The sequence below is a fragment of the Schistocerca cancellata genome, chromosome 6 (assembly GCF_023864275.1).
Source record: "Schistocerca cancellata isolate TAMUIC-IGC-003103 chromosome 6, iqSchCanc2.1, whole genome shotgun sequence".
NCBI lineage: Eukaryota > Metazoa > Arthropoda > Insecta > Orthoptera > Acrididae > Schistocerca > Schistocerca cancellata.
This window is the reverse complement of record NC_064631.1, coordinates 580,828,298-580,848,334: the sequence shown is the minus strand read 5'-3', so window position 1 is coordinate 580,848,334 and position 20,037 is coordinate 580,828,298. Positions and strand designations below refer to the sequence as shown.

The 20,037-nt window shown below is 39.4% G+C and overlaps 1 protein-coding gene across 1 annotated transcript in view; it reads left to right on the top strand.

Annotated features, from left to right (window-relative positions):
* LOC126191168 (E3 ubiquitin-protein ligase MIB1-like) overlaps positions 1–20,037 on the top strand; it is a 217,780-nt gene that overhangs the window by 167,250 nt on the left and 30,493 nt on the right. The window contains exons 2-3 of the mRNA XM_049931941.1: positions 8,245–8,464; positions 13,733–13,861. Of these exons, the coding sequence (XP_049787898.1) occupies positions 8,249–8,464; positions 13,733–13,861 (345 nt within the window). The 5' untranslated portion in view covers positions 8,245–8,248. The remainder of the gene's footprint in view (positions 1–8,244; positions 8,465–13,732; positions 13,862–20,037) is intronic.

Below are 20,037 nucleotides of genomic sequence, written 5' to 3'. Positions count from 1 at the left end.
CACTATGGGACTCAACGTCTTAGGTCATAAGTCCCCTAGAAGTTAGAACTATTTAAACCTAACTAACCTAAGGACATCACACACACCCATGCCCGAGGCAGGATTCGAACCGGCGACCGTAGCAGGAAGTAGGTTACAGTACGCTTGTTCGCCCACTGGTTGAATACTACTCAGCAGTGTGGGATCCGTACCAGATAGGGTTGATAGAAGAGATAGAGAAGGTCCAACGGAGAACAGCGCGCTTCGTTACAGGATCATTTAGTAATCGCGAAAGCGTTACGGACATGGTAGATAAACTCCAGTGGAAGACTCTGCAGGAGAGACGTTCAGTAGCTCGGTACGGGCTTTTGTTGAAGTTTCGAGAACATACCTTCACCGAGGAGTCAAGCAGTATATTGCTCCCTCCTACGTATATCTCGCTAAGAGACCATGAGTGGCAGAACAACTGAGAGAAAATTTGGAATACATTTCACATAAATTTTCTCAGCATGTTATGGTCTTAGGTGGAGATTTCAATTTACCAGATATAGACTGGGACACTCAGATGTTTAGGACGGGTGGTAGGGACAGAGCATCGAGTGACATTATACTGAGTGCACTATCCGAAAATTACCTCGAGCAATTAAACAGAGAACCGACTCGTGGAGATAACATCTTGGACCTACTGATAACAAACAGACCCGAACTTTTCGACTCTGTAAGAGCAGAACAGGGAATCAGTGATCATAAGGCCGTTGCAGCATCCCTGAATATGGAAGTTAATAGGAATATAAAAAAAGGGAGGAAGGTTTATCTGTTTAGCAAGAGTAATAGAAGGCAGATTTCAGACTACCTAACAGATCAAAACGAAAATTTCTGTTCAGACACTGACAATGTTGAGTGTTTATGGAAAAAGTTCAAGGCAATCGTAAAATGCGTTTTAGACAGGTACGTGCCGAGCAAAACCGTGAGGGACGGGAAAAACCCACCGTGGTACAACAACAAAGTTAGGAAACTACTGCGAAAGCAAAGAGAGCTTCACTCCAAGTTTAAACGCAGCCAAAACCTCTCAGACAAACAGAAGCTAAACGATGTCAAAGTTAGCGTAAGGAGGGCTATGCGTGAAGCGTTCAGTGAATTCGAAAGTAAAATACTAGGTACCGACTTGACAGAAAATCCTAGGAAGTTCTGGTCTTACGTTAAATCAGTAAGTGGCTCGAAACATCATGTCCAGACACTCCGGGATGATGATGGCATTGAAACAGAGGATGACAAGCGTAAAGCTGAAATACTAAACACCTTTTTCCAAAGCTGTTTCACAGAGGAAGACCGCACTGCAGTTCCTTCTCTAAATCCTCGCACCAACGAAAAAATGGCTGACATTGAAATAAGTGTCCAAGGAATAGAAAAGCAACTGGAATCACTCAACAGAGGAAAGTCCACTGGACCTGACGGGATACCAATTCGATTCTACACAGAGTACGCGAAAGAACTTGCCCCCCTTCTAACAGCCGTGTACCGCAAGTCTCTAGAGGAACGGAAGGTTCCAAATGATTGGAAAAGAGCACAGGTAGTCCCAGTCTTCAAGAAGGGTCGTCGAGCAGATGCGCAAAACTATAGACCTATCTCTCTGACGTCGATCTGTTGTAGAATTTTAGAACATGTCTTTTGCTCGAGTATCATGTCGTTTTTGGAAACTCAGAATCTACTATGTAGGAATCAACATGGATTCCGGAAACAGCGATCGTGTGAAACCCAACTCGCTTTATTTGTTCATGAGACCCAGAAAATATTAGATACAGGCTCCCAGGTAGATGCCATTTTCCTTGACTTCCGGAAGGCGTTCGATACAGTTCCGCACTGTCGCCTGATAAACAAAGTAAGAGCCTACGGAATATCAGACCAGCTGTGTGGCTGGATTGAAGAGTTTTTAGCAAACAGAACACAGCATGTTGTTATCAATGGAGAGACATCTACAGGCGTTAAAGTAACCTCTGGCGTGCCACAGGGGAGTGTTATGGGACCATTGCTTTTCACAATATATATAAATGACCTAGTAGATAGTGTCGGAAGTTCCATGCGGCTTTTCGCGGATGATGCTGTAGTATACAGAGAAGTTGCAGCATTAGAAAATTGTAGCGAAATGCAGGAAGATCTGCAGCGGATAGGCACTTGGTGCAGGGAGTGGCAACTGACCCTTAACATAGACAAATGTAATGTATTGCGAATACATAGAAAGAAGGATCCTTTATTGTATGATTATATGATAGCGGAACAAACACTGGTAGCAGTTACTTCTGTAAAATATCTGGGAGTATGCGTGCGGAACGATTTGAAGTGGAATGATCATATAAAATTAATTGTTGGTAAGGCGGGTACCAGGTTGAGATTCATTGGGAGAGTCCTTAGAAAATGTAGTCCATCAACAAAGGAGGTGGCTTACAAAACACTCGTTCGACCTATACTTGAGTATTGCTCATCAGTGTGGGATCCGTACCAGATCGGGTTGACGGAGGAGATAGAGAAGATCCAAAGAAGAGCGGCGCGTTTCGTCACAGGGTTATTTGGTAACTGTGATAGCGTTACGGAGATGTTTAACAAACTCAAGTGGCAGACTCTGCAAGAGAGGCGCTCTGCATCGCGGTGTAGCTTGCTCGCCAGGTTTCGAGAGGGTGCGTTTCTGGATGAGGTATCGAATATATTGCTTCCCCCTACTTATACCTCCCGAGGAGATCACGAATGTAAAATTAGAGAGATTAGAGCGCGCACAGAGGCTTTCAGACAGTCGTTCTTCCCGCGAACCATACGCGACTGGAACAGGAAAGGGAGATAATGACAGTGGCACGTAAAGTGCCCTCCGCCACACACCGTTGGGTGGCTTGCGGAGTATAAATGTAGATGTAGATGTAGGATAAAATCAGAGCCCACACAGAAGCATACCGACAATCCTTCTTTCCACGAACAATACTAGACTGGAATAGGTGGGAGAACCGATAGAGGTACGCAGGGTACCCTCCGCCACACACAGTCAGGTGGCTTGCGGAGTATGGATGTAGATGTAGATAGATGTAGAGGGTTTAAAGTATCTTGTGAAAGGAAAAGGGAAATTTATCTTTTGGCAAGAACAAGCAGGGACCCTGCAGTACTTGCACATTACAAAAAAATACTTGAAATTACTAAGAAAGGTTATTAAAAAAATCATAGAACTTACACATAATGTCAGAAACCAGTACTTCCGACAACAGAGTGAAGGCGATATGGAATGTAGTGAAGCGAGAGACAGGAGAACCATCCACAGAACAAGACAACGGCACTATTGAACTGAATGGAAGGTCTATAAATGGTGAGTCACAGGTAGCATATACATTTAATAATCATTTCTTAAATATAGTAGAAAGTATAAGGACAATCAGCTCAAGAGCAAAATCACGGTATTATGTTGAAATGTAACAGCCATGAAATTCAATCATATGAGTGTATCACCAAGTTGTGCTTCAGAGATTAAGAAAATTATGCATTCTCTCAAAAATATCTCATGTGACTTTGAGGGTGTTTTCAAGAGAGTGCTAAAAATTTTGTGCCATGTAATAAGCCTCTTCTTATCTGAAATATGTAATGCATCACTAGCTCAAGGCATTTTTCTAGAGTGACTGAAATATGCCGGTGTTAAACCCCTCTTTAAGAAAGGCGATAAGAGAGATGTCAACAATTACTGACCTCTTTCACAGCTGACATCATTCTCCAAAATTTTTGAGAAGGTGATGTGTTCTTGAACAGTGTCTCGCCTTAACAACAATAGTACCCTTAGCAACTATAGTTAGGGTTTCAGAAGTGTGGCTCGTCTGAGACTGCCATTTACATATTCACTAACCAGATTCACATATGGGGTACCCTAAGGTTCAATCTTAGGTACACTACTTTTCCTCGCATATGTAAACGATCTTTCATCTAGTATACAACTACCAGAATTAGTTCTTGTTGCATATGACACTAGTATTCTAATCAGTTCAAGCATACAAACAGAAACAGAAGAAACGTAAACAGAGTTATTAAAAGTATCATTGACTGGTTCTCTGCATGTGGTCTCACCCTCAATTTTAAAAATAAGGCCTAGCAGTAATCCTTGGATACCACATGAGACATTAAATTTACTTGATCAAAGAAGAAAATATAAAAATGCAGCAAATGAAGTAGGTGAAAGGGAATGCAAACGTTTAAAAAATGAAAAGTGCAGAATGGCTAAGCAGGGAGAATATAGGACAAATATAAGAATTTAGGAGCCTACAGGAAAACAAAAGAGGCCATTGGGGGAAAGAGAAGCAGTTGTGGGATACCAAGAGCTCAGATATAAGACCAGCCTTAAGCAAAGAATTTCCAACCTAAAAGGTGGAAGGGCTATATAGAGGGTTTACACAAGGGAAATAACTTGAGAGCAATATTATAGAAAGAGAAGAGGGCGTAGATGAAGATGAGATGAGGGAGATATCACACTGCGTGAACGATTCGACAGAGCATTGAAAGACCTAAGTCGAAACAAAGGCCGCTGGAGTATACGACATGCAGCGGAACCACTTATAGATCTGGCGTGCAATATGTGTGAGACAGACGAAATACTCTTACGGTTCAAGAAGAAAGTAATAATTCCAATTCTAAAGAAAGCATGTGCTGACCAGTGTGAATATTACCGAGCTATCTACTTTAACAGGTGAACGTTGCAGAATACTAACACGAATTCTTTGCAGGAGAATGGTAAACCGGCCGTGTGTCCGAGCGGTTCTAGGCGCTGCAGTCTGGAACCGCGAGACCGCATCCTGCCTCGGGCATGGATGTGTGTGATGTCCTTAGGTTGGTTAGGTTTAAGTAGTTCTAAGTTCTAGGGGACTAATGACCTCAGAAGTGGAGTCCCATAGTGCTCTGAGCCATTTGAACCAGCCCATAGTGCTCAGAGCCATTTGAACCATTTTGAACCAGGAGAACGGTAAGACTAGTAGAAGCCGACATCTGGGGAGATCAGTGTGGATTCCGGAGAAATGTATGAACACGCGAGGTAGACTGACCCTACGACTTATCTTAGAGGAAAGGGAAGGGAAACCACAGTTTATGGGTTTTGTAGATTGGAGAAAGATCTTGACAGTGTTGACTGGAGTACTCTCTTTGAAATTCTAAAGGTAGCAGGGATAAATTAGAGGAAGCGAAAGCCTATTTACAGCTTGTAAGGAAACCAGACGGCATTTATAAGAGTCGAAGGGCATGAAAGGGAAGCAGTGATTGAGAGAGTGAGACAGGATCGCAGCCTATTCCCGATGTTATTCAATCTGCACATTGAGCAGACAGTATAAGAAACGAAAGAAAAATTTCGAGTAGGAATTAAAAGTTCAAGTACAAAGAATAAAAACTTTGATGTTTGCCGTTGACATTGTAATTCTGTCATAGACAGCAAAGGACTTGGAACAGAACTGACAGCGTCTTGAAAGGAGGATATAAGACGAACTCAAATAAAGCCAAACGAGGATCATGGAACTTGGTCGAATTAAATCAAGCGATGACGAGGAAATTAAATTAAGAAATGAGACACTAAAAGTAGTACATGAGTTTTTTCTGTTTGAGCAACAAAATAACTGATGATTATCGAAGTAAAGAGGATATAAAATGTAGAATGGCAATGGCAAAAAGAGCGTTCCTGAAGAAGAGATATTTGTTAAAATGGAATATAGATATAAGTGTTAGGTAGTCTTTTCTGAAGGTATTTTTCTGTTGTGTAGCCATCTATAGAAGTGAAACATAAACGACAAACAGATTAGACAAGAAGAGGATAGAAGCTTTTGAAATGCTGTGCTACAGAAAAATGCTGAAGATTAGATAGGTAGATCGCATAACCATGAGTAATGAGGATGTAGTGAATAGAACTGGGGAGAAAAGAAATTTTTGGCACAGCATGACTAAAAGAAGAGATTGGTTAGCCGGGCACATTCTGAGACATCAAAGGGTCATCTATCTGGTATTGGAGGTAAGTAGGCGTTGGGAGTAGGGGAGGGGGGGGGGAGGGCTAGAAATCGTAGAGGGAGAACAAGAGGTGACTACAGTAAACAAGTTCAGAAGGATGTAGATTGCAGCAGTTATTCGGAGGCTTGCACGAGATAGAGTAGCATGGAGAGCTGCATCAAACCAGTCTTCGGACTGATGACCACAACAAAAAGAGCAACATTAGGCCTACACGGAGAGTCCTGGATTCATACCAGTAATGAAATGGCTTCCCTTGCGTACGTTTTCTGTGCGGCCGTAGCTCACAGGGATGCAAGGTATCTTGGTCTAGAGGTATTCTAATAGGTGCGTCCCACAGGGTGACAAGCAAGCACGCACTCCACAGAGAGAAGTGGCGCAGGCACACGAAATAAATTTTGACAAACTCACTGCCGATTATTTTCCTCGTCCGCAACTGATATCTTGTTGTACCAACTCTAATCGTGCCAATGCGTTAAGCTAAAGAATAATAATAATGAGAGATGTGAGTACCACGGATGGCATGAACTGCAGACACTGCTCTTTACGGCAAGCAGTGACAGTGGACTGTGCCGGTGGCGGTGGCGAGTCAAGGCCGGTGGCCCAGCTGGGCGCGCCCCTTATTTAGCACAGGCGGCGGGCACCGAAATACCGCCTCAGAAAATACAGGCGGCGCTGGCCGGGCCTAGTATGGCTGCGAGCCAAGTGTGACGAATTTAGTCCCGTCGCCCGCCGCCGGCTGACTAGGGCGCGCAGCATCACGTTACCCTGCGCTCCTGCCGGCCCTTCGCAGCTTCCGGGGTGCACAGAGCTGTTTCCCCTTACACATTGTAGACTGTATATCCGCAGTTACAAAGTTTTTCAATATAAAAGAAAAAAATGTACTCTGTATTTTCTGATCTCACACAAATGGAAGTTTCCCTTAGAACCGCTACGGTCAAAATAAAAATTTGGACAAAGACCTACCCGCACGAAAAAGAGAAACATCGCAGTCGCAAGAAGCCGAGCATTACGTTACTTGTAAATTCATGACAGAACTGACACGTATTACGAAGAACATTACAGAAGCATGTATGTTGTACCACACGCGACGAGCAGTCGCAGGAAAAACCATCGAGGGCGCCGACAGCGTTGAGCGCCCATAAAGCAGAAAACACACACACACACGCCCGCGTGAAAAATCACTAGTCATTGCTAATAAGATTGATATTATTAAATTCCAGCTCTGCTATTTGAATCAGTGACATACAGGTAACAGTTCTAATAATTTGCATTACAATTCAGTCAAGATTTAATGTAGGACATTTAGAGATCTATAATTCTGTATGACACTTGACAATTCACTCTTAATTGAAAATGACAACTCTCTAGTCTTACGAAACTAATAGCATCTTTCTTTACGTCGGTAGAATTTTTATTTATTTGTTATTATAATTGCACGAGAACCATCGTTATCTACAATTTTTTCAAAAATAAATGAAATGTTATCAATCCCACGAGAAACTTTGCTTTTAAGGGAGTTACTCTTTCTTCTTTCAAGGTAATCATAAAAAAGATTAACATGTAATTACATGATTGAATACTTGCGCTACTGATTCTCATGTATACGTTAAGGCTTTTTATTTTGAGATGACTGTACCAAGTTCCTTTGCTGCATTTAGGAATGAGGCTTACGTTTGTTGTCACCGACCATTTGGTTATAACCAATTACCAGATCGGCTTGATCCATTTTCGATATCACCAACCATCTCTCAGTCCAAAGTGTTGAACGAAAGTTCACATGTATCCTTATTCCTTTGGCCACTGCTTTCTCTTGGTTCAAAATGATGTATGGAGCTTCTCTCAAATTCAAACTTAGAATTTATTCATTTACCTTCTCTTATAACAATTCCTGTTTTCCCATTAAAACGAATAACTTTCTTAAAACTAGTGTATTTTAGTTTTTTTGCTACCACAGTTCAACATTTTGAATAATGTATATATATATATATGATACATAATTTTGATTACAGTATGACGTGTCAAAACTGGTGTCATAAAATTCTGGATAACAGCTATTATGTTAATTAAAAATGCTAAAAAGGCTATTGTCTCCATAAATATGTATCATGACTGAAGTAAATGAATGATAAAAGAGAAGCTGACCTAACTTTTTTCTAACAGAAAACGGGCAAGGGCATTCTTATACATTTTATTAAGATAAATAATTATTATTAAAAACAGTGTTTACCATTTCATTACTCAATTTCTTTTCTTTTGTAACAGTGCAATGCGCATCTTGTTAATGAAACTTCCGAGACCGTGGATAGTGGATGAAAAGAAAGATGATGGATACACAGCACTACATCTCGCAGCTCTCAACAACCATGTGGAAGTTGCCGAACTGTTGGTCCACCAAGGACGTGCTAATATGGACTTACAAAACGTAAATCTCCAGACAGCACTGCATCTTGCTGTCGAACGTCAACATACCCAAATAGTCCGGGTAAGAACATTTCATTTAAGGTGTTGCAGTACTACTAGTAACGCGACAGACCACAATTTTTTAAAGAATCAAACTCCCACGGCGGGGAGTGAACAAGAAAAAGTTTTGAAATTGTTTGAAATGATGTGTAGAGTTTATTGGAAATTATTATCAGCTTTCATTCTTAAATACTGGATGAACATATTCTGGGTAATTTGCATGCTGTGAGTTATGCTGCCCCAAGACATATACACAGTTTCTAACTTTAAAATATGACCTATGTATAACATAATATTGTACCTCTTAATAAGTAGATTCTGACAGCATTTTAAATTTTTAAATTCAGTCATTAATTACATGAAGTACAAAAAATAACATTTTCGTTGCCCCTGGAAGCCGTCAGATAGGCAGCCTGAAACTGGGATGGGGTGACTATTTCAGTCATTTAATAATATAGATGTTTAAATAACATCCACGTTTAATTATCTTATTCATATCTATTGTTTTTCAGCAACTGTTGATTATACACCACACACACACACATACACACACACACACATATATATATAATAGAGGGAAACATTCCACGTAGGAAAAATATATCTAAAAACAAAGATGATGTGACTTACCAAACGAAAGCACTGGCACGTCGATAGACACACAAACATACACACAAAATTCTAGCTTTCGCAACCAGCGGTTGCTGCGTCAGGAAAGAGGGAAGGAGAGGGAAAGACGAAAGGATGTGGGTTTTAAGGGAGAGGGTAAGGAGTCATTCCAATCCCGGGAGCGGAAAGACTTACCTTAGGGGGAAAAAAGGACGGGTATACATACACACACACACACACACACACACACACACACATATCCATCCACACATATACAGACACAAGCAGACATATACAGAGGCAAAGAGTTTGGGCAGAGATGTCAGTCGAGTCGGAAGTGCAGAGGCAAAGATGATGTTGAATGACAGGTGAGATATGAGTGGCAACAACTTGAAATTAGCGGAGATTGAGGCCTTTCTTTAAATCACTATAAGCAAATAGTGGAATAGTTCCTTCAGTAGGCCACATCTGCCACATTCATGTCCAATAGAAGTGATACAGTATTTATAATGGCACTAATCAATTAGATATCATGTTCTAATACTCCAAATTCCTTTCATACACAGTTTTTATGAATTTATTATTATTATTACTTTTTTCTTTTATGACTTGTACCTTAGTGGCCATAAATCTTATGCTGAATTATGGATATAACCAACTTGGTTCTCATCTTCCTGAGAAGCACACATTTATTTATTTATTTATTCATCCATGGAACAATATATATTGTATGAATGTCCTCAGTTTCATTTATTTGGTCCTGTTGATTACATATTATACAACCAGTGTACAAGCAATATAGGACAAGTCAATTGATACAATACAGTAGTACATAAATATTTATACATCTCATTGCACAGACATTTGTTTATTTACCAAGAACAATTACTTGTATGCAGTATTGAAGCCTGCATTATGCCAAAAACAGTTTAAGTGACTGTTTACAATAGTAGAATAAGTGATAGTACATATTTTTATGCTACTGCATGTATAAGCTGGTAAATTTGCTTCATGGTCATGGTTTTGATTGAATACAAATTTTAACTGCATTCCTTAAGAAGAGGTTAAGTGAATGCTCAAGAGTATGGGATACATGGGAGTTCACATTTTCTCATAATGACATAGATAAATTTACATTTTATCACCACAATTTCAGTTAAACTACAAGTAACAGCATCACACTCCATCTTTAAGGGAGTGCTTTTCTTAGATAGTATCCCCCACTCTTATACCTTATAACTCTAAGTATTCATTCATTTTGTAGAAAGTTTGTTCAATAAGGAATAATTTTAGTTTCCTTTTGAAAACGTGTACATGATTTATTTCCTTTTTTATATTGACAGGGAGCTTATTGAAGACCTTTATACCTGACTCAGTAATTCCCTTATATACTTTAGTGAGAGTTGCAGAGCATCGGTGAAAATTTTTCCCCTGTCTTGTGTTGTGGTTGTGGATGTCACAATTTTTCTGAAACAATTCCCTGTTGTTGGCTGCAAATAACATCAGTGAGTATATATAATGACCTGTGATGGATAGTATCCTGAGAGATTTGAAGAGACCTCTGTAAGATGCCCCATTAGGGACCCCACACATTAGTCTCACTGCTCGTTTTTGTATTCTGAAGACTTTTCGAACACCTGCAGCATTTCCCCAGAAGATTATGCCATAGGAGAGAACAGAATGGAAATATGCAAAATATGACAACAACATTATTTCTCTGTCCACTAACTGATGGAGAGCTCTTAATGCAAAGCACGATGAGCTAAGTTTCTTGACCAGCTGATCAACTTGTTCTTTCCATCTTAGGTGGCTGTCTATCTGGATACCTAGGAATTTTGTATGTATGGTTTCATTAATTTTGTGATTGTTAACAGGAACTTTTTTTCAGAAACTGTATCATATTGGTTTTTGAAAGATTTAAGGTTAGGCTATTTGCAGTGAACCATTTGTGTACTTGAGTAGGGACTGTCATGGCTGTATCCTGCATTGTGGAGTTAGGTCCTTTTACAAGGATACTTGTATCGTCGGCAAACATTACTGTTTTTTTCCTCTGTTATTAATGTGATTGGTAGATCATTAATGTAGATCAGGAAAATTAGTGGCCCAAGAATTGAGCCCTGCGGGACTCCATACTTTATATTTCCCCAGTCTGATTTTAATGCTGTACCTGTCCTCCTTAAGACAACCCTTTGCTTCCTGTTTTGTAAGTATGATTCTATCCAAGTCAAAGATTTGTCTTATGAATTTCATCTGTTAGGTTAAATATAGTTCTGTCTGTGGAGGAGCCCTTATGAAAGCCAAAATGTGTAGGAGCCAGTAAGCCATTTTGTGTAGCGTGACTATAAATCCTATCATACGCTATTCTCTCAAATACCTTTGAGAACACTGGCAGCAGAGAGATGGGCCGATAGTTGGATATTTCATCCCTTGCTCCAGTTTTGTGGATTGCCATTACTACTGCATGTTTTAACCTATCTGGGAACACACCAGTTTCCATAGATTGGTTGCACAAATAGCACAATATATAACTGATTAAGTCTGCACATGATTTTAAAATCCTACTTGATATGCCATCGTATCCACAGAAATCTGAGTTTTTGAGTAATTTTATGGTTTTTTCAACTTCTTTAGGAGTTGTACTTCTGAAATGAAGTGCTACTTTAGATGTTGTTTGCATGTGGTTAAGTAGTTCAATATCTTCTGTGTGAGACTGTTAATTAGGGTGCACTGTTTTTTCAGCTATAGTGAGGAAAAAAGTTGTTGAAATCTGAGGCTGCAACTTTGTGGTTATTATTGTCAGGTTTTATGTTCCTTTTAGTCTCACTTTTTATGATGTGTCATATGGTTTTTATTTTATTGTTTGAGTTGCTAATTTTTTGTGCATAGTGCAACTGTTTGGCCTTCTTGATTACACTTGTTAGAATTTTACAGTATTTCTTGTAATGTAACTTTACTGCTGGGTCTGTAATAGTCCTCTGTTGTACTTACAGATCTCTCTTTTTGTTAAATGATACTTTTATGCCAGTAGTTAGCCACTCTTTCCTTTTACTACAGGCTTGGTTTGATTTTAATCTATCTTTGGGGGAAAGAAGCTTCAAAATGTTTAAGGAATAAGTTCAGGAAAGAGTTGAACTTCTCATTCACTGTGTCAGTGTGGTATACTTCCTCCCATTGTTCATGGCATAAACTATTTCTGAATAAGCAAGTAGATTCAGCATTTATTGTTCTAACATGTTTAACTTGGCTACAAAGGCCATGTGCTGTTTTTCTGCTGGCAAGTTTTAGGGTTGTCATTTGACTCAGACAGACCATTTGTTACTGCGCTTGTCACCACTTCATTGTAATTTGTGGGATATAGGAACAGATTATCACTCAGGGTCTTGCTGTGCCCATATACTCTTGTTCGGAATGAGATCATGGGGAGCAGATTGAAGGTTAACAGTAGTGATTCTAATAGTCTCTGATTGTTATTTTTTGTAAGTTTATGTTAAAGTCACCACATACGATGACATTACTATTGTTTCTATAAAGTTTAGTAAGAACTGTTTCTAGCTAAGAGAGAAATTTTTGAATGTTTCCCATAGGTGTCCTGTAAACTGTTACTATGATCAGTAAGTGTGTTTCAAGCTCTAAATTTGACTGCACAATATTCAAAGTGCTGTTCAATACAGTGTGACCTAATAGTATTGTGTGTGTAAATTACCACTCCACCTTGTCTTAGGTTGCTCCAACAGTAGGAAGAACCAATTTTATAACTATTTAAATGTAGCTGATTAATTTCTGCAGCTTCCAAGTGATGTTCATTTAAGCAGAGCACATCAGGAATAATTACGTCTGTGTCAGCTGTTTCTTACAGAGAAAGCAGCAGCTCTTCTTTTTTATTCAAAAGACTTTTAGTATTTTGATGAAAAATTTTTAAACAATATAGCTTTTCAGTTGTGTTTTTAACTGGTTCTCTAATGTTAGTTTTCACATGAGTTAAATTATCAAAAGGCAGATTATATTCATTCCTTCATATTCTGTGGTCCATGAATGCATTCAGGAATGGTTTTCAGAGATAAGAAACAAATCATTGTATAAATTTATGGAGTTTAGTGGCTGGAAACTACTTATGTGGAATATATTTACAATTTACTATGACCTAATTGTACTTCAAAAGGCTATAATGACAATAATATAGTTAGTAAAAAAAGTTGTACTTTGAAGGACGGTGCTGCCTGCCCAGTTATATCAAGTAATTGTTTTTATAATTGTATGCTTGCATGATGTTTCCATGTGGCCACAGCTAAATATCACAATCTTACAATTACTCCCATGCTGTAAAACTTGAGGCATGTATCCAATAAGCATTTGCTCTGTAGCTAAGTGGTCAGCATGTCTGACTGCCAATGAAGGATCTCAGTCCAATTCCCAGTATTGCCAAGGATTTTTTCTTGGTGGGAGGACTGGAACAGGGCACATACAACATCATGAGGAGTCACTTTATTGAGAAGCAGTGGCTCCAAGGTCTGGAAAGCTGAGATTGGCTGTAAGAGCCCTCCATAGTGCATTCAACTCACAATGGGACAGCAATTTTGAGAGAGAGAGAGAGAGAGAGAGAGAGAGAGAGAGAGAGAGAGAGAGAGAGTTGCAGTTTACACAAAAACATTTCAAATTGCATATAACATGTTTTATTTTTTAGCTGTTGGTGCGTGAAGGTTCAAACCTAAATATACCAGATAAAGATGGGGACACACCTTTACATGAAGCTCTGCGACACCACACGCTGTCACAACTGCGACAGTTGCAGGATGTTCAAGATGTTGGAAAAGTAAGAAATGATTATTTATTACCTGTATTTCCTAAGTCAGCTGTCAGTAGAGAATAAATAAATGATAACTCTTTGGTAAGTATCTATTTTTCCATACTGATGTGTGAACCATGACATACATAAACTGTCTTGTTCTGCCAATCAAATGTATTTCAGCTTTAAGATCTCATAATTTATACATTTAACAAAGGAAATTTGTTCAAATATATGGTATGCAGGTAAAGTAGCATTTTCAGCGATGTGCACAGAGTTTTAAAGAAACGTGTCCCTTACTCATACAGGAGATTGTATTGCTCAAAACTAGAAAGAAAAAAACTCCTGGTAAACATACGTCCAGGAATAAATACTTCGTAAGCAAAAATGCAGCAAGAGTGTGATTTTAACACACAACCCTGGATGGGTAAATGCAGATTCTAAAGCAATCATCGAAGCAAAATATCAGTTTGTTTTGTTGGGATGTGATTTGAAAATGGAGGCTTGACACGTAATTAACGAACAACTGTATTTGTATCTAACAGTACGGAGAATAACACAGAACTAAGAAAGACATAAAAAAGTATGATGCATAGTGCTATCTACTGACACCAAGATAGTAAATGGAGGTAAAATTTGTATCTCAACACACCACCTCAACTTTCACAGACAGTTTTAAATTAAGAACTGAATCTTAAGTTTGTCACTCTAGAATTGAAGTTAAAGCCCTTCGAAACATTTCTTGTACTTTTGAGCAGGAAGAGCCTACATCAGTACATCTGCCATCATATCTTCTGTTAGTTAATATTCCAGTTTTAGCAGGTAGTGCCAGAAAAATGCATTTAAAGGTTTGGGTTACATTTTTTGTAGTTAAGTTAAAAATACCTCCAATCAGTGATCCTTGGGCCATACAGCAATCCTTCCATATCCAAAAAGGGGTCCTCCTCCATCTTCTTCATGGCCATGGTGGTTCTGTCACTCTGGCAGCTTTCTGTTATCTTTTGCTCTGCTCCTTTGCTCCTCTGCTCATTTGATATGCTTTTCATCAGCTTTTGGGCAGAAGCTGTAACAGCTGGTCCAATTTCAAGTTTGAGCATGTTCACCATTCCCGTAATGCCTGTTAGGCTGTTGTTGAAATTACTTGCTGCCACATCAGTTGCAATGTCAACTATTTTCTTCCTGCTGTGAAAAGCTTGCGGAGACACTTTTTCACAATTCCCCGTGTTACTCTATAATGGGGTTTCTGGCAAACTCGAGAGGAAGACCACAAAAAAGTAGATGTCCTAGAGAACATTTTAATCAAAATAAATAAATATAACAACAAAAACAATCAAATATTGATAATATAATGTAAATGGATAGATAAAAAATCTACTCACCAAGCGGCAGCAGGGAGACACACACACAAAAGGATTTAACTTTTACAGGAATCTGGAGCCAGTGGCTCCTCCTTCTGGCAGAAGAGTTTAAGGGGGAGCAGGAGGGATGAAGGAAAAGGATATTCAAATGTGTGTGAAATCTAATGGGACTTAACTGCTAAGGTCATCAGTCCCTAATCTTACACACTACTTAACCTAAATTATCCTAAGGACAAACACACACCCATACCTGAGGGAGGACTCGAACCTCCGCCAGGACCAGCCACACAGTCCATGACTGCAGCGCCTTAGATCGCTCGGCTAATACCGCGAGACAAGGAAAAGGACTGGAGAGGTTTAGTGAAAGGGGTATAGTTTAGAAAAGTCATCCAGAACCCCAGGTCAGAGAAGACTCCTTTTTTTTCCCATCAGTCTTCTGACTGGTTTCATGTGGCCTGCCACGAATTCCTCTCCTGCGCTTATCTTTTCATCTCAGAGTAGCACTTGCAACCTACGTCCTCAATTATTTGCTGGATGTATTCCAATCTCTGTCTTCCTCTACAATTTTTGCCACCTACAGCTCCCTCAAATACCATGGAAGTCATTCCCTCATGTTGTAACAGATGTCCTAGCATCCTGTCCCTTTCCACAAATTCCTCTCCTCTTCGATTCTGCTCAGAACCTCCTCATTCCTTACCTTATCGTTCCTCCGATTTTTCAACATTTGTCTGTTGCACCATAACTAAAATGCTTTGATTCTCTTCTGTTCTGGTTTTCCCACAATCCATGTCTCACTACCATGCAATGCTGTACCCCATACCTACATTCTCAGAAATTTCAGCCTCAAACTAGGGCCGATATTTGATATTAGTAGCCAGAAATGCTCTTTTTGCCAGTGCTGGTCTGCTTTTGATGTCCTCCTTGCTCCATACGTCATTGGTTATTTTAGTGCCTAAGTAGCAGAATTCCTTAACTTCATTTACTTCGTGACCATCAATCCTGATGTTAAGTTTCTTGCTGTTCTCATTTCTACTACTTCTCATTACCTTTGTCTTTCTTCGATTTACTCTCAACCCATACTCTGTACTCATTAGACTGTTCATTCCGTTCTGAAGATCATGTAATTCTTCTTCACTTTCACTGAAGATAGCAATGTCATCAGTGAATCATATCATTGACATCCTTTCACCTTGATTGGCTGTTGAAATGAAATGAAATGTCAGGTCGACCGTTCGCCTGGTGCAGGTCTTTCAAGTTGACGCCACTTCGGCGACCTGCACGTCGATGGGGATGAAATGATGATGATTAGAACAACACAACATCCAGTCCCTGAGCAGAGAAAATCTCTGACCCAGCCGGGAATCGAACCCGGGACCTTAGGATTGACATTCCGTCACGCTGACCACTCAGCTACCGGGGCGGGACGATTGGCTGTTGTACATATTGTATATGACCCGTCTCTCCCTATAACTTATCCCTATGTTTTTCAGAATTTTGAACATCTTGCATCATTTTGCATTGTCAAACACTTTTTCCAGGTCGATAAAGCCTATGAACGTGAACGTGTCTTGATTTTTCTTTAGTCTTCCTTCCATTATTAACCGCAATGTCAGAATTGCCTCTCTTGTGCCTTTACCTTTCCTAAAGCCAAACTGCTCGTCATCTAGCATGTCCTCAATTTTCTTTTCCATTCTTCTGTATATTATTCTTGCAAGCAACTTGGATGCATGAGCTGTTATGCTGATTGTGCAATAATTCTTGCACTTGTCAGCTCTTGCCATCTTCAGAATTGTGTGGATGATACTTTTCTGAAAGTCAGGTGGTATGTCACCAGACTCATACATTCTACACACCAAATGAATAGTCATTTTGTTGCCATTCCACCAATGATTTTAGAAATTCTGATGGAGTGTTATCTATCCCTTCAGCCATATTTGATCTTAAGTCCTCCAAAGCTCTTTTAAATTATGATTCTAATACTGGATGGTGGGATTCGAACCCGGGACCAAAGACATTTTGATTGATTATGAGTCAAAGACGCTACCGCAAGACCACGGGTGAATTTACCAGACGGGATGAGAGGGAAAGACTGATTGTTGAGGACTGCACTGGACTAGATTTGGAAACTGAGGGCTTAAAGGTGGAAGGCAGGGTAATAGGCTAGACAGAGATTACTACTAAAACATTGTGCACGAGTTAATAAGAGTGAAAATCTGAGTGCATTGTCTGTAACAGAGGTGGAAATATTCCTTTCTTCACTACGTTTTAGTTTTCTACATCTTTCATTTTGTAACTTATCTATTTTTCACCGTCCCCCCTCCCACTTCTGTTACATGCAATGCACTTAGTTTTTCACTCTTATTAACTTGTGCACGATGTTTTAGTAGTAATCTCTGTCTTGCATATTACCTTGTCTTCCACCTTTAAGCTCTCAGGTTTTCAGATCTCATCCAGTGCAGTCCCTGACAATCAGTCTTTCCTTCTCATCCCATCACAACTGTACCCCTTTCCCTAAACCTCTCCGATCCTTCTCCTTCACCCCTCTTGCTTCCCCTTCAACTCTTCAGCCAGAAGAAGGAGCCACTAGCTCTGAAAGCTTGTAAAAGTTAAATTCTTTTCTGTGTGTATCCCCCTGCCGCCCCTTGGTGAGTGGATTTTTTTGTCTATCCAAAATAAATAAATAAATTGCATCATAGACAGGCATAACAAAAAGATTTCTAAAAAAGTAAGGTTTCAGCAGCAAAAAGGCCTTTTTCTGACTTAGACAACATACACACACATATTCATGCAAACTAAACTCGTACACACAAGATCACTGCCTCTGGATTCCAGGATATGGACTCGACAGCCAGAGACAGTGGTCTTGTGCATGTGAATTGCATTTCAGTGAATGTGTGTGTGTATTGTCTAATTCAGAAGGAGGTCTTTTGACCGAGAGCTTACTTGTTTAGCAGTCCTTTTGTTGTGCCTGTCTACAACTCAGCATCTCCACTATATGGTGAGTAGCAATCTATCTTTTTCATAATATTGATATCATTCCATTGATTTTCCTTTGCTTAAATAAATAAATTGATTGTTTGAAATTTTCAAAGAGGACAACCCCGTTAATTCACTTGTGTCTTTTTGTGTGAATAGCTTGTTCATATTTCATGAGATTCAATAGCACATCTAAAATTGTCATAGCTATCTGGAAGACTATAGAGCAGCATTATTGACAACAGATCACTGTTTATATTGACATCCATTGGTTGAAAAATTCAGTAAGGGATGTGTCACATTACCACTAGGTTGCATTTTGTGAAGTATGAGGCATTTGAGTAGTGTTGCTTTGCGAGCAAGTCCTCTGGATGCATAGATTAAGTCTAGTTCAAGCCATACCTGATATGATGTAGTGCAGTTCTTTACTTGCTTCAGCTCAGCGAGAGTAATGGATATAGCCAAATCTGTGTTTTGCTTTTCTGTGAGCTGCTAGCCATTCTTTGTATGCAGCTTCAGCAGCTGCAAGAATTTCACCTTCACCAGTCACTGTAGTCAGTATGTCTCCAGATATGTATCCGTATGTGTTGTTTTTGATGTATAATGCTTTCGCTCATGGCTTCTATGTGTCGTAATTATTGTGTGACGAGGAATCCAGATGAACTCTGTGTCCAACAGTCACATGCACCATACTCATCATATTAACAGTCCGACAGGTGGAATTGGACACTAAAGTTTATATGATTATTTCCACACTTTTCAGCTTACAAATTTAAGTTTTCGAATGATAAAGAAATGTTGCTTTTGGTGTGTAACCTGGGCCAATAACCTGATGGGATGTGGTTTGAAAATACAGGCATGATATGTAATTACTGAACAGCTTCATTAATATTTGGAGAATAAGGTATTCACACAAGGTCTGATTCCACCCTTGTGCTTTGGCCGATGAAGTCATATTTGGAAAAAACAGCATAGGTACTAATACAACTACAGATAACATTTAATAACAGACAACTAGCTGAAATGAAGACATTGATACCAACCTTCCCCCCCCCCCCTCCAGCACCACCACCAAACACAAATAAAATTAATCAAACACTAGTTTGAAAATCATCATTTCAAAGAAATTTCTATTCCATTAAAAAGCTACAGTCTCACAATGAATAAAAGAGATAATAAAAATGTACTTAACAACCGCACACAACTCCAAATTAGCCAAGGATGACCACAAAATATACTGCCCCCCCCCCCCATACACACAAACCATAATGCAAACAATAAAATATTCAAATACAACGCTAAGGCCAAACTCCGTACAAACAGCTGACAAACACACAACATTTAATCTAAAAAACTGACAAACTGAAACTGAAAACTAACAGCTTGAAAACCAAAATCAAATAAATAATCAGTAACTCAATCCCATTAAACTAAACCATTACTACAAACCAAATCATAAGCACAATTATCCAGCACAAATGCCTGCCATCGCTAACAACAACAATCCTCCTACAAAAACAATCCATTTCAAATATGCTGCTCCTCCATGATGTCACATTCTAAAAGAACAGCCAAATATTTGTAAGAACCAAGTTTGTAAATATGATCACTACTCATTTCACTGAAACCAGTTTGAGCTAAGCCTTTAGGTTCCTGCCTAACCTCCACCTTGAAAAATGTGCCAAAATGTGCCATATTCGAAAAACAACCAACATATTTGTGAGAAACGAGATTGTAAATATGATCGCTACTCATTTCTCTGGCAACAGTTTAAACTGTGCTCTCACGTTTCTGTGTAAGCACACTCTCCTAAATTATGACATATCTGGATTAAATAGCATAGTTTACACCAGTTACTAAGATGACCAC